Here is a 15,242-nt window from a genome sequence, read left to right as displayed (position 1 = left end):
TAAGTTTAAGCATTATTTTGTCAAATTATCCTACGATTATGAGTATTGGACAAGTATCAATGCGTGAGTTATATATATATGACGAAACATATGATTGAAAAAGAACAAATGGGGAATAAATTGCACATGACACAATCAGACCAAACATATGAAATAAACAATCACACAAAGCAGATACCATTGGCGGCTATTGGCACATTTATGGAGAAACAGAGGGTTTCTCTTGAATGAGTGCTTTGTTTGTGTGTGGACATTCTTTTTATTATTTAGTAAAAAGGCGCAAGTAAGTGTAAGCTTTTTATTAGGGGTTGTAAAATACCCACTTTACACACTAAGACTTGTGCAGTTATATATATATATATATATTGGCTTTGAAAATCTGGTAATGTAAAACTATGCACTTTGTATAATTGTATTTTCTAAATACACAATGAATTAACGATGGTTTGATAACGTAATTAATTTTTTCCCCCTTTTCCGACCTGAAAATTTGAGGTTTCTTATATCTGCACACGTAGATTCAAGATTATTTTGACTAAAAATATTAAAAAGGAGGTAAATTTTATATCTATGAGTAGGTTGCCGTAATTCTCCTACAACACGATCATGTTTTTTTTTTTTTTTTTTTTTAATTAAAAAAAAAAAGAAAAAAATCATTTTTGTTTGGTATTGGGCCTATGATAGGGAAAGCCTAAGAGGCCCACTTTAGGTGAAGCCAACCATCAGCCAAGACGCTAAACAAGCAACTCAGTGTAAAGCAAGTATTCTACCTCGTTGGCAAATCAAATTTAAATCAATCTTGACTTACACATGAGATCCTATATTTTTGGGGATTGAAGTGTGTATCTACAATTAATAAGGAATCCCGCATTATATGAGAGTCAATTGGGGGCTATAAATACAATTCTAATTAATGAGGCTATATAAGGGGAGCTCCAGCCTGACTTCTTTTCTTCCACATACCTTCTATACATCTTGTCCTCTAACAGCACATTGTCATACATCTTCTCTTCTCTAAGAACACATTGTCCGCCGGCTCCGGTAATCTCATTTGTTTACGTCTTTCTCTCTTACAATTTATCACATCTCAGTTGCTCACCAGCCGGAAAGCTGGATCAACAATTTAAAATCAGTAATAATTTCTCATGCGAAAACAAAAGATGACCCTTGATTCTACAATCTAAAAGCTCAAGTTAGGTGGATTTTCCAATATTTTTCAGCTGTTTTGTATGTCAAGGAGCTGTCCCTTTTGCCTCCTTCGCATCATTTTCTCTTATTACTTGCTCCGTCTTCATCAAAACATGAGCTTCTCACTATTAATATACATAAAATCTAATGCATTGCTAAGGGTAATTTATCAGCCTCTTCGTCTTTGCTGTGGCCGTACAAAAAAGTTTTTTAAGATAAGCCTTGAATTTCTTAAATCTGTTATTCATTTTAAAAGGTTTTTTTTTTTTTTTTTTTTTTTTTTTAAAAAAACATACAAAAGACTCATAAATACAAATATGGTAGGTGGAATATCAAATTAAATCTAATTAGCTAAAGGTAAGAGATTACAATCAAATCTGAAATTAGTTGCAATTAAATTTGAATATAATTAAATATGATCATATATCTAGGGTTGCACCGCCTTGGGTGGTTATCGATTTTTAATAACTACAATTGCCTAGGCGGTTAGTGGTTATTTTGTAACTGGCGGTTAGCGGTTATTCAAACTAATAACCAGCGGTTATATGGGCTTTTTAAGTGTTTCGGGCCATCGCTGTGCCTAGTTTTTTGGTCAGACAATGTTTTTGAATAAAGGTTAATCCAAAATATCATATACCACATTATATTTCACATACATACAGTCATATACAATGGTTATAATTATTATTAATATAAAATATGTAATATGTATCTTTATATTGTTATATATAAGGGTAGGCGGTTAGCGGTTATTAACCGCTTATCCCTACCTCTAAAATCGCTAACTGACACTGCTCTAAGTGGTTAGAAGTTTTTTATAACTATCTACCAAAACGATTAACAATTAGCAATTATAAGCGGTTAGCGATGAGCGCCTCATTTGAACACCGGTACATATATCTACCAAGTTCGTGTGTGAAAGATAAAACGTCCATACCCTCCCAACAAAATAGGCACAGGTGTTGGCGCTCCTACACATCTCTCGAGTCTTCGTTGCTTCTTCCCTACAAAACAGCCAATTAACGAAGAAAAAGTCAAGCTGGAATGCGAATGCGCAGCAACTATCGTAACCCCACGCGCACGTTAGCACTGTCTCTCTCTCTATCTCTCTCTCACAAACAAAAAACTGTTTGGAATTGCTCGCCTAGATTTTCCCAGTAGCAGACACTGACTCTTCACACTGAATAGTTTCTCTCGGCGCACGTTAGCCTCCTGCCCCGTCCTCCTCCTTCAGGTCTCTCTCTTACCCTCTCGCTGTAGCTGTTGGATTGAATTGGATCGTTTTCTGCGTCTGCGTCTGCAAGTTTTGATATCATAATGTAAATTTAATTTCACATCTCTCTCTTTCTCGCTCTCCGCATTGTCATTTGTCACTTTCTCTCTCTCTCTCTCTCTCTACATGTGTACGTCTACGTAATGCTTTCTATTGGGCTCCGCATTTTGATTGGAGTTTTCATGTGTGGGTTTTTCGTTTGTTTCTCTGTTTTCTCATTGTCTCGCAGCGAAATAGTGAGTTTGTTTGTTTGCTTGTTTCTTTGGCGATCTTGAAAATGGCGAAGCTTTCAAGCTCAGTTTTCTTGCTCATTGGCCATTGCTGTCTGTGCGCGCGCGCATTTGATCGCGTTTCGAAATTTTATCCTAAATTTTCTTTTCTTTTCTCTCTTTTTATTTTATTTTTGCTGTTGAACATTGTTTATTTTGAGCTAATTTTCCCAGTTCCCCACGTCAACTTTTCGTCCCGATATAGATGCCTTCAACAGGAATGTTCAGTAATACGAATATACGATGAAATTAGCGTACAATTGCACAATTTTTCACAATGTGGATTTCTTTTTATTGTAGATCTAAAATATGATATTTGATCTGTGAAATTTTAAATTTCATCTTCGTTCTTATTCACCTGCATGTATATAATATGTATGTATGTAAGTTCATCGAAAAAAAAAAGAATATATATGTATGTTGTATGTATGTATGTATTGTGGCATGTATGATTTATGCATGCATGTATGCATGTGTGCCTTTGTATGTATGAATCTGGGTCTATTCAACTTGAAAATTCAGTAATAGGATCAAATTAGCTCAGAATTCCACTAAACGTGTCAAATCCTGTAGTATAAGATCTAAGATATAACTTTTCACCAATGAATTTCTTCTTTGATTTGAGTGTTAATTTCCCAATGCACTTGTTTGCTGCTATAAATTTATGATTGATTAAGGTATTGGTAGAAAACAATTAGGATTTCATTGATCATCTGATTTATTAGAGGTTGATATGGGTGGCAGTTGGTTGTAGAAGATCCTCTCCCAAATTTGGGAGAAAATTTTGATAGTTTTGCTATGAGAGGACGTTATGTTGATGCGCCCTCGATTTTCAAACGCGGAGCATCGAAGGATTACATAAATGATTTTGACAGAGAAGGAAGTGCAGGTAATTTCAAATTGCTTAATCACCATTTTCATGTTTTATTCTAAATTTAAATTAGACTAAATTACAATTTTACCATTTACTTTTTGGTTGGGAATGGGCTTCTGATTTTGGCTTTTTCTTTTTTCTTTTATTATACTTTTCCCATTATGTTAGAGTATCCTTCGCTCATTTTTGTCGATATTTATCCCACTACTTGTGGCTATATTATATATGCTCTGGACTTGAGAGTTTTATTATTTGTAACATATGATCATTAATAGGTTTAAGTGAACATACATTGTAGTGGGTGAATTTTGTTCCTCTAAAAGAGAGAAAGAAAGGAATATAGTTGTAGCAGTTGGTCTAATTATGAACCAAAACAAGTATCACTGAAGTCTATACAATTCATTAGATGAAATACATCACTTCATATGTGATATCACATAGCAAATGTAAGAAGAATATTCGTTTCCATGAAAAAAAATATTTTATGATCAATGAAACTAACAGTTGGCTGATTTCTCATATGGGCTTTAGTACATTTGCTGAATGGCAAGGACATTGGAAACCCATCATGGAGGCGCTCTCTGCCACATATACTTGTGGCAACTCTTTCTTCGTTCTTATTTGGCTTCCATCTTGCGTATGTCCCTAATATTTGAAACTCAAAATCCTTTCTTATTCTCCTTATTGATTTGTTTTGAGAACCAAAGTAATATATATTTTTTGTTACTTTTTAATGCAGAGTAGTCAATGAGACCCTAGAAAGCATCTCTTTAGACCTTGGCTTTAGTGGGAATACCTTGGCTGAAGGTACTTAATGTGATGAATCTTTCTGTTATATGCATTTGATTTTTTTTTTTTTTAATCTAATATGTTCTCTCATGTCAACGAAGGTCTAGTGGTGAGTACATGTTTAGGAGGCGCCTTTATTGGATCTCTATTCAGTGGTTGGATTGTAGATGGGATTGGGCGTCGAAGGGCATTTCAACTTTGTGCTCTACCAATGATAATTGGTGCATCAATGAGGTTTGCATTCTGTGGCACATCTTAATTGTTGTTCTATAAAAGATATTACAGGGGATGGATTATTTCACAACTATAACCAACCACCTCGTAAAACAGTTAAACTTCCACAATTTGATTTTCTTGAACTTGCTGGGTTTTGTTTTACCCCTCCTTCATATATTTCTTGATTAAAGGTTGCGGCGACACGGTAAGTGATAATTATATAATCTGCAAATATTTTGTGCACTTAGTCTATATGGTATGAAGCTTAAAAACCTCATCAAACATGATCTTGCAGCGCAACAACCAAAAGTATGTGGGGTATGCTTCTAGGGAGGTTATTTGTCGGAACCGGGATGGGTCTCGGCCCACCTGTTGCTGCTCTCTATGTGGCAGAGGTACAACAAATGATAATGTTGCTGGTTTTACTTTGACTAGAAGTTTTTTCTAAGCTATTTTGACTATAGGTTGATATGCTTATCATTTGCTGCAAAAGTTTTCTTCATTTATTTTTTTAAAAATATTTAATTATGGTTCATCAACATGAGCAGGTGTCACCAACTTTTGTAAGGGGTACTTTTGGGAGCTTCACTCAAATTGCTACATGTCTAGGACTTATGGGAGCTCTTTTTATTGGGTTCCCAGCGAAGGAAACAGTTGGTTGGTAAGATATGCGCGGAGTAATGGTAATTTAGAAAATTTATGATTTTTATAAAATTGTTCCAAACTATATGAACATCTTTTAAGCCATTTTTTTGTATTTTCCATTTGAATATCTGAAGTATTTTTCATTGATGATGCGCTCAGGTGGCGGATTTGTTTTTGGGTATCTACTGTTCCTGCTGCTGTACTTGCTGTTTGCATGGAGTTCTGTGCAGAGAGTCCCCATTGGCTTTTCAAGGTCATATGCTGTCATTTTTACATCAATAATCTCTTAAACAGTTTTGTGTTTGATTTCAACATTTTCCCCCTTTGTTCTGGGCTGCAGATTGCCCGGTTAGTGCAGCTCTTGGAGATCTGGATCATAACTCAAATTTACAAATACCAATTTTAAAAATGAGTTTTCTTTTTGAACAAAAAATTCAGACATAATATCCTATGAATATATGTAAAATGTGTATGACTTGTTTAAAATCATTTCTCTCTCTTTATCTCTCTTCAGCCTCCACCCTCTCAATGCTGATTGCTTTGTGGGTAGCACTATATGACAGTTATATAAACCTTTTTATCCAAATTACCCTCTTATATTTTGAACAAGTAAAATTTCTATGGTGGATGGTCTTCTAATAAGGTCCAAGATATGAGTAGAATGCACTCGTAAAGAAGGATGCAGTTGGTCCGGATACATACTAATTTTTCGCCTTCATATTATTATTATTTTGCTTTCCTCAACCTCCATTATGCTCGTGAATAGCCTAATATCTGTTCCTTAGTACGTGCGTGCATACATTCATAATAAATCTATTAATATCTTGATTTAGAGAGGAAGAGCTGAGCAACTATATACAATTGTTTTTGAACCATTGAGCCAACGAAGGTGATTTAACAATGTGGATACTCACGATTGTTTCTGAACTTGGCTTAGAGAGGAAGAGGTATTGAAGCTGAAGCTGAATTTGAGAAGCTTCTAGGAGGACCACATGTCAAATCTGCCATGGCAGAATTGTCAAGGACTGACAGGGGAGATGAGGCTGATACGGTAAAGTTCTCTGAGTTGTTCTATGGCCGCTATTTCAAAGGTACATATAGCAGTTCATTTATTCATAGTTTTAGTTCATGGTATCTATATGCTTTGTTCTAAATGAGTTCCTTATAACTTACATATTTTGCAGTGGTTTTCATTGGCTCTACCCTTTATGCTTTACAACAGCTATCTGGCATAAATGCTATATTCTATTTCTCTTCTACTGTCTTTAAGAGCTTCAGTGTGCCTTCAGATCTCGCAAACATATGTGTGGGAATCATAAATTTGTTGGGTACCAATGGCTTTACTTCAAAGTATCTTACTTGCAGATGTTGAGAGTATTGTCAAACATCTTATTTACCATATTTTTTATACCACTTTAGGGTCATTAATTGCAACGATCTTGATGGATAAACTTGGAAGAAAGGCGCTTCTTCTTGGAAGTTTTTCAGGCATGGTAAGTACAGAGATATAAACACCTTTTTTGGCTGGAAGGATTAATGTAAAAAATATTATGGTTTCTAAGGACATGTAGGTGGTGTAAACGTCCACATATGACTTTCCAAATAGAAAAATATCCTGGAGAATAACCTTTTTGTCTTTTTGATAAGTAATTTTTTACCCTTAGGGGAAGGGGACTGGGTGTAAGCTTTGAGAATTACATATTTCTCCCCATGAATATTGTTGGGTTCGTTTTATTGATATTTATAACTATTATACAATCATACAACTTCTACTACAATTATGAGTGGTTACAACTATTCACCTTTTATCTAATTATACATCTTTGAATGTTTTGTATTCAATTTATTGTGAGATCTCTTCACTATTTAATGATTATCATCTTCAACTATGAATGGCTCTTCAATGTTTTCTTTGAGATGCTTGTCATTGCTGATGTGAGTTGTATCTTTAACACGCGTCCTCAAACTCAATGGTAAGGGACGAAAGTTGAGTTTGGAGCGAAGAGTGATAAACTGAGTAGAAACAAGAGGTTGATATTTAACACACCTCCAAATAGTGGAAAACAATCACCATGATTCCAGATGTAGGCCCAAAGTGGGACAACAGTCCATTGGTGATGGTAGGGTGATGCTAGAATCCAATAGATGTTCAGAGCCTGGTGAAATGCACTCACATTGGGTCAGCCTCTGAAGGGCAAGAAAGACCAAAGATTTTCCATAGATGTTCATAATTGGAATACTTGCAAGAGTTTGTCAGCAACATCTGGTTGTAGATAGCGAATAAGATGGATGAATTAATTCTTCATGAGTAGGACTTGCTTACAAAGTCTTCTGTTTAGATAGACCTAAAGAAAGGGACCGATGGTCCAGGAATTTCAATAGTCTCTAGGAGAAAAGTGGTTACAAAGTTGGATAGAAACAAACTCTATAGTGGAGAAAGTGCAGCATCAATCTATTAAGCTCGCAGAGTCTGAACATAAAGGAGGATAGAGAAGACAATGTTGGGGACCTGAGGAATACAATAATTGACGGAGCTGTGTTCGGCGAAAGGCTGAAGGGTGCAGACCTTATCATTCATTGTTCCAAGAAGGTGGAACAACATTCCAGCAGATGGAATGGAGAAGTTGAGTTCATGAAATGTTGATGGTGGTGGAGTCGCCCACAAAAATTATGTTTTCCAGCTTGAGAATAGAGCCTGATTCAACAGTGAGATGAATGGCATAGGCTTCACCCATATTGGGAAGGCAAGTGGAACAAGGTTTAGACGCCACATAGTGGGTACCTCAAAGAACCCTAACATACAATGGCAGCCATAGAGAATAATGATATGATAGCTACAACATAATTGATCTTGATGCTACCCAGAGGGGGAGAAGTTCAAGCAACTAAAGGAGAGAAGAGATTGATTTCCGAGCATGATAATGCTCTAAACCGACTTTTTCTATAAGCTGCCCCATATTTGAAGCAATCAAATTTCACAAACAAAGAGCAAAAAGAAACAAACACACACTTGGGAGTTTAAGTTTTATATGCTTGCAATAGAGGTTTAGAGGGAGACTGGGTCAAATGGATTTGAAATAAAAATGACCTAAAAAGAAGAAAAATGGAAACATAGTAGAAAAATGCTTACTCAGGTGAAGAGGATTCAAAGTAGATTCAACAACAAATTGTGAGAGAGATTCGGAGATTGCGGTATTTGTTTGGGAAGGTTTGATGTAAACGTGAGAAACTCGAAGGGGCTTTGAAGAAATGTTAGGCTGATTTGAAGGGCCTGAACAATACGTATCAAATACCTTAATGGCATGTTCATGGTAACAAGATGCTATACTCTTCATCGTGGAGAAAATCACCAAAGAGGAAATCAAAAGAAAGATGAAAATTGTGTATTTTTTTTTTCCAATTTATGAAAGAGAGAGAGATGGGTTACTCTTCCATGCTTGTACTAGAGGAAAATGAAGAAATTGCACTAAAGGTGACAAAAGATGGGGTGTTGTGCTCTATGTTTTTTTATCCGTTCAAATTTCCAATCAAATTGTAGAGGAAGAATTTGACTGTCTGAACTTGACAGTGGTTGACGAAGAGGAGGGAGTTTTAGAAGATGGTGGGTTAGCCATTGAGAAGAAAACATAATAGGGGATCAAAGAAAAACAACAGTCGTGCCTTCAGAAGGCTCTAATACCATGTAAGTTTTGAGAATTACATATTTCTCCCCATGAATAAAGTGGGATCATTGTATTGATATTTGTAGCTATTCTATAACCATACAACTTCTACTACAATTATAAGTGGTTATAACTATTCACATTCTATCTAACGATACGTCTTCTAACGTTTTGTATTCAATTTATTGTGAGATCTCTTCAACTATCTAATCATTATTATCTTCAAATATGAATGGCTCTTCAGTGTCTTTATTGAGATGCTTGCCATTACTGATGTGAGTTGTATAATTAACACGGGAAGATTCGAACTGGTGACGTCTGCTTCATAAGGTGTTGTTCCCAACCAATTGAGCTACCCTTTAGGGTAACCTTATTTTATTGAATTGTAGAGTCTTGTCAGGACAGGTGGTGATGTTTTTATGATGACCAAGATACTAGTTTAGGCCCGAAATATAGTTTTGTTTTGACTCGTGATATCTGGGTGACAACCTCAATATTGCTCTACTGTTTTTTGAATTTTTTGGAGTGCATAGTTATCACTAACTCCAAATTTCTGATATTGTAGAATTTTTTAATATATTATTTGATGCTGCCTGCTGTTTATTTGTAAGAGTGACAAATTTGAGATGAAAGAGGGCCACTTTTGAACAAGGTCTCCCTAGTTGACTTCTATTAGATTGTCAATTTATGTCTTCTTCAACTGTATGCTGTCTTACCTAATGTATGTTTGCTGTTTATCAGCTTCATCCCTCTGTTTTGCATTAAGTAGTCCATGAACTTTCATGTTATCTGACCCGTGTTTTACAAATTTTGTTGGTTTAGGTAGTGTCAATGGGACTTCAAGTAATTGGAGCAAGTTCTTTCACATCAGGTTCTGCGGCATTGTATCTATCTATTGGTGGCATGCTACTGTGAGTTATCAATTGCTTCCAACTTGGATGAACAATAAAAAAAGGCAACAGGAAAGGGAAAACTGAAAATGAAAACAACTAAATCTGCTAAGGATTCTTCTTGATGAATATATTTTGGATCTCTAAAGTGCAACTTTTAGTTATTTTGTGATGATTGAAGCATTAAAGTGAATGCATTCCAATAGGATAATGTTTTATGATAGATCCAATCTCGTACTACCCAGTAGAGATTGAAGCATGATGTGAGGCATGTACTCACATGCTTGAGAGACCAAACTTCTCGAACGTTACCTGAACAGTAAATCTAAGAAGGTCCCAAACATAAGTTTCTGGAATTGGTGCATATATATGTAAAAAGTACTCCGCCATTTTTTGATTATGCACATTTTATATAGATTAAACATATAAATTTAGAAGACATTGATTTGTCAATATCATGGTATGCTCTGCAAAGTATGCTAAACAAGATTGAATATGCACAGATTTGTCTTCATGTTTGCTCTTGGCGCTGGTCCAGTACCTGGCCTCCTCCTTTCAGAAATACTTCCTGGCCGGATTAGGGCTAAAGCAATGGCAGTTTGCATGGCTGTGCACTGGGTAATTGTTTTCTGTGGTTCTTCCTGTCATGGTTTTGTAGGCAGATAACTTCTATCTGTTTTGATTGAAATGAAATTTAAACTCGAGCTCGTCGTACTCATCATTTCTATTGTTGAGCATTTTTCAAAGTATTAACACAAGGACTTTCTAGTGGAATATCCCTATGGCCAATAGGCTAGTTTATTGTTTATTGTTGTAGGTGTTGAATAAAGTCTGAGGATGGCAAAAAAAAAAAAACAAAAAAAAAAACAATGACTTTAAAACTGACCACCTGAGAATGGGAATATGATGTTTGAACACTGAGATTTTCCATGGTTCGTTGTAGTGTATGCACCCGCAATGTGCATGAAGCAGGTAATCTCACTTTGCTGACTATTGATTTGAGATAATCTGGTTATATATATATATATATATATATATATATATATATATATTTTGTTCTTGTTTTTGGAAACGCTCTTAGTACTATGATGTCCGTTTAAGGATAAAAAATACTTTGATGTTCCAAAAGGTAAAAGGTTTGCATGTACCTAGGAGTTTTTGGTTTTGCTTTCATCTCAATCATTTTCACATCTTGGGCCCATGAACTTCAGGTGCCATCTTGTTAATTGACTTTAGTGTCCCCCAACAGGTGATAAATTTCTTTGTTGGTCTATTGTTTTTGCCCTTGCTGGACCAACTAGGGGCAGAAATACTGTATTCGATCTTTGCTGCCTTTTGTTTGGTGGCTGTGTTTTTTGTGAAGAGCAGTATTTTGGAAACAAAAGGAAAATCACTCCAAGAAATTGAAATTGCACTTCTTCCATCCGAGTAGAGGTACGTACCTTTTGCTCAGTTACATCATCACTACCAATTCTGAAATGATTACATATTTGGTTGAGAAAACAAAATTTGCTGAAACATGGTATCCCCTTAATTCTGATTGATGCTAACTTTGTCCACTAAAATCGTTTTGATCTGCAGACAGATAAATGGATATTTATATTCTTACACCATTTACATCCGTTCTGTCGAAGTTGTGGTTCGAACATTGGAAATGACACTTTCATCGGGTGCTCACTCAGGAAGATATATCATGTAGTTATAATTATTCAATTAATTTTTTTTGTGAGCACATTGATGTTATTTCCTACTGAAATTATTGAGGAAATGTAGTATACCTGATAGACCTGAATTGTGTGTATTAAAATAATATATGTTAAAAGGCATGTAATCATTTTTAATAGACCTTCGCCCCTTCACTGCGGAGAGCATATTTATTACATGTTGCATGATGCATATGATTTGAAAAATAAGAAAATCATATCAATCCCCAATATATTTTGATTTTGTTCACATCCCGGGAGCCTCATTGTCAGCCAAAGTAACATGGGATATTGATAGAGCTCTCTTTTAGAAACTTGGTTGGGTGATTGGGGCTGACTAGGATAAATCTTCAAATTCCTCAATGCAACTGTCTTCGCCTCAGCTTCGTGGATTTGGCTGGGAATTTGGATGTGTAGAGAGACTATCAGAAGAGGGGGCGTGCTATGTAATTAGATGGTTTTTTAAAATAAAATGAGTTAAATATTACCTACAAATGTCAATAATGGAATATTACATCTAATTCTTCTTTTCTTTAAAGGTAAGATTTCTATGAGACCATCGGTAAAATGGGTGACGAGGTAACATCAATCAAAACTAACCCCTTTAAAATATCAGTTGAAGAAGCCAAAGGAAATCGCTACATGTATGTGCATGAAGCCATTGACGCACACAGAGATGTATGATTTCTTTGAGAGTCGCTGAGAAAATTATTAAACAAAGGCCTTATCTTTCACAGCCCTACCTCTTCACTTTCAAAAACAGGAGACAGAAGCTCCAGCGCAACGCAGACATCAATCATTTGCCACCCACCGATCAACTCTAATGCCTGTTTTACTTCCTGCAGATACATCAGCAGAAAAATCTTTTAAAATCTATCTAAATCTTTTAGTTCTTTGTACTTATTTTTTGTTTAATTTTGATATGCATAGCAGCTATTTTACACAGCTTGTACTCTGTTCTGTTTGATCTTTTAGTACTTTGTACTTATTTTTAGTTTAATTTTGATATGCGTAGCAGTTATTTTACACAGCTTGTACTCTGTTCTGTTTGGTTAGAACAAAATTGGCTCATCCGGGGGGGGAAAAGAAAAAGAAAAAACTCATCCAACTTGCTCCTTTAAGATAAAATGTAGCATGAACTAGGGAAAGAGCAATTATAAGGTAATAAATAGCATACCACAACAGAAATCTAGCCTGGTACATAATTTATACTAAAAATTTGTTAATGAGATATATATAAAATCTACGCATAAGTTTCTATTATGCAAAAAACAATTAAATGACTGATATTTGAATGAAAAATGCAATGCACATAATTAAAAAGCAGATTTTCTCAATGAAAAATAACAGCAACACATGTAGACAACATCAAAAGTTCAGTACCTGAGACCTGGAATTCTATCCTATCTTTATTAGCCATATACATGCAATGGGTAGGGGGAGCTTCCCCCTACTGTGTAGCCTTTTGACTGTTGTTCACAATTACCTACCTAAATTAATAGGCAAATAATTGGATGTTTTACCCGTAAGTATACGAGGTCAACACAGTAGCATAGTGTGCATTTCAGCTAAGAATTGTGACCGCTTTCAGCTGTTGGCGACTCCCTGGATTAGGTATTGTTTGGGCTGGAAATTCTCCCAGCTTCCTTTCACTCAGCTCCTTTGCCATCTGCCCCATTTGCACTTCTAGTCTTTGGATGGTTAGATCAGTCTTTGTATTGAATTTGTCTTTGATCAGCCGTAAATTGCTGTTGTGAAATTGCCGGGTTGTGTATCATATTCTCCAATTGGTTCAACTTTGACTCTTGAGTTGGTTGGCTTGCTTGTTGGGGTCCCTTCTGCTGTCCATGATTATTACTCCAAGAGAAATTGGAGTGGTTGCGCCATCCTGGATTGTAGGTGTTGGAGTATGAATTGTTCTTGTAGGGATAGTTGTTTTGTCCTACATAATTCACCTCTTCTTGCTCTGCAAATGGAGACAAAGGACACGTCTCAGTGGTGTGATCTGAATGGGAACAAATAGCACATACCTGGATTGGTGTGTCTTGTTGCAGAGGTGAGATTTTCTGAGCAGTCATGGCCTTGACAATCATGTCTAACTTCTTTTCCACAGCAGCCATCTGATTGGGAGATCCCCCATTGAAGTTCACTTCATACATGCCTTTGCTCTTTAATCCTCGCCTTCCTCTAGAGCAGAATTGTTGGGAATGCTCACTTAGTGTTTCAAAAAGCTCCATTGCTTCCTCACTGCTCTTTTCTATAAGTGCTCCTCCACAAGCTGAATCAACCATTCCTTTGTTAGTATCATCTAAACCTTCATAGAAAATTTGTACCTGATCATCTTGAGGAATGTTGTGATGTGGGCACTTTAGAAGCAATGAATTGAAGTGATCTCATGCCTCAAAGAAAAGATCTCCATCTCTTTGTTGGAACATTTGAAGTTCCCTTTTCAGTTGTCTTGTCTTTTGAGCTAGGAAAAACTTATTCAGAAACTTGGTGGCTAATTCTTCCCAAGTATGGATAGAATCTGCAGGCAAAGAATTATACCACAGTTTAGCATTATCTTTCAAAGAGAAAGGAAAGAGAACTAACTTGAGTCTTTCGGGAGTTAGGCCTTGGACGTGCTGCAACTTGCATAGATCAAAGAACTCTTTAAGATACAAGTTGCGATCTTCAGTAGTTGTGCCCTTGAAGTGAGTCAATGCATTGAGGATTTGAGGAGAAATATAATAGCTGCCTTCCACCTCCGGTTGATATGCTATGCATGAGAAGGTTGATGGAGGTTTGTTGGAATGAATACCTGCTTCATCGGTCTCCACCCCGGTGGTGGGTTTGCCTCCAGTGGTATTGGCACTATTGGTGGATTCTCTTGCAAATCTTCCATTGTGTTCTCAATTTCTTCCTTTTCTTCTTTGTCTCTAGGTCTTTGTCGAATTGTCCGCTCAATTTTAGGATTGAGTGGAATGACAGTTGAATCTTGAGATCAACGGCCTTGCATCAATTGAATTGCTTCTTCAGTCAAAGCAGCTCCAGTGCTGCTGGTCCGGATGCTCCCTGGAACTGCGATCGAATGTCAGCGCTTGATCGCACTCTACTGACGTTTGATCGCAATAACAGAATGCTAGTCCACAAACCTGAAATAGAAAACAGAAAAAGTTAAGAATCAACAGAATATATATATATATATATTGAAAATTTGAAAATTAAAATAACACAACTAAAGGAAAATAATTTTAAACAAAATTCGCTGCAATCCCTGGCAACGGCGCCAAAAACTTGTTGTTCACAATTACCTATCTAAATTAATAGGCAAATAATTGGATGTTTTACCCGCAAGTGTACGAGGTCAACACAATAGCATAGTGTGCAAATACGGGGTCATTCCCACTAGAATTGCTAAATTTTGCTTAAAATCAATTCCAAAAGTAAAATAAACAAAGATTGGTTTTGAGTTGATAATGATAAAAAGGTAGGGCTTTGATATCCACCACTAATTATATTTAGCTAATTCATCAATATGCCAATGTTTTGATAATGTTATGAATATCTAATATTTGTCAACCTAAGGGCATTGGTGTCTACTCCTTAAGCTATTGATTTCCCTAAGCAACAAATTAAGTATGGGTGTCTACTCTAATTCTTTTCTTTCTTAAAGGATTTAGTATGGGTGTCTACTAAGTTGTTCTTTAAGAAAGCATAAAACCGTGAAAATCGACAAACACATGAGGCCTAG

The 15,242-nt window shown here is 36.0% G+C and overlaps 1 protein-coding gene across 5 annotated transcripts; it reads left to right on the top strand.

Moving 5' to 3' along the window:
• Window positions 1-2,161: 2,161 nt before the first annotated feature.
• LOC132186206 (probable plastidic glucose transporter 3) lies at window positions 2,162-11,733 on the top strand. Of its 5 annotated transcripts, none has more exons than XM_059600059.1 (15): window positions 2,162-2,422; window positions 3,475-3,619; window positions 4,136-4,241; window positions 4,344-4,411; window positions 4,495-4,627; window positions 4,905-5,004; window positions 5,158-5,270; window positions 5,414-5,507; window positions 6,192-6,345; window positions 6,439-6,582; window positions 6,674-6,747; window positions 9,739-9,827; window positions 10,310-10,424; window positions 11,056-11,240; window positions 11,388-11,733. In XM_059600059.1, exons 2-14 carry the CDS (start codon window positions 3,529-3,531, stop codon window positions 11,236-11,238), a joined length of 1,464 nt encoding a protein of 487 aa, XP_059456042.1. In that variant the 5' UTR covers window positions 2,162-2,422; window positions 3,475-3,528; the 3' UTR covers window positions 11,239-11,240; window positions 11,388-11,733. The 5 variants fall into 5 exon arrangements, with proteins under 5 accessions (XP_059456042.1, XP_059456043.1, XP_059456044.1 ...); XM_059600060.1 differs by lacking the exon at window positions 2,162-2,422 and adding an exon at window positions 2,435-2,507; XM_059600061.1 differs by lacking the exon at window positions 2,162-2,422 and adding an exon at window positions 2,692-2,697.
• Window positions 11,734-15,242: the final 3,509 nt, after the last annotated feature.

The sequence above is a fragment of the Corylus avellana genome, chromosome ca7 (assembly GCF_901000735.1).
Source record: "Corylus avellana chromosome ca7, CavTom2PMs-1.0".
NCBI classification, from domain to species: Eukaryota; Viridiplantae; Streptophyta; class Magnoliopsida; order Fagales; family Betulaceae; genus Corylus; species Corylus avellana.
Note: the sequence above shows the minus strand (reverse complement) of the source record. Positions and strands in the feature narration are given on the sequence as shown.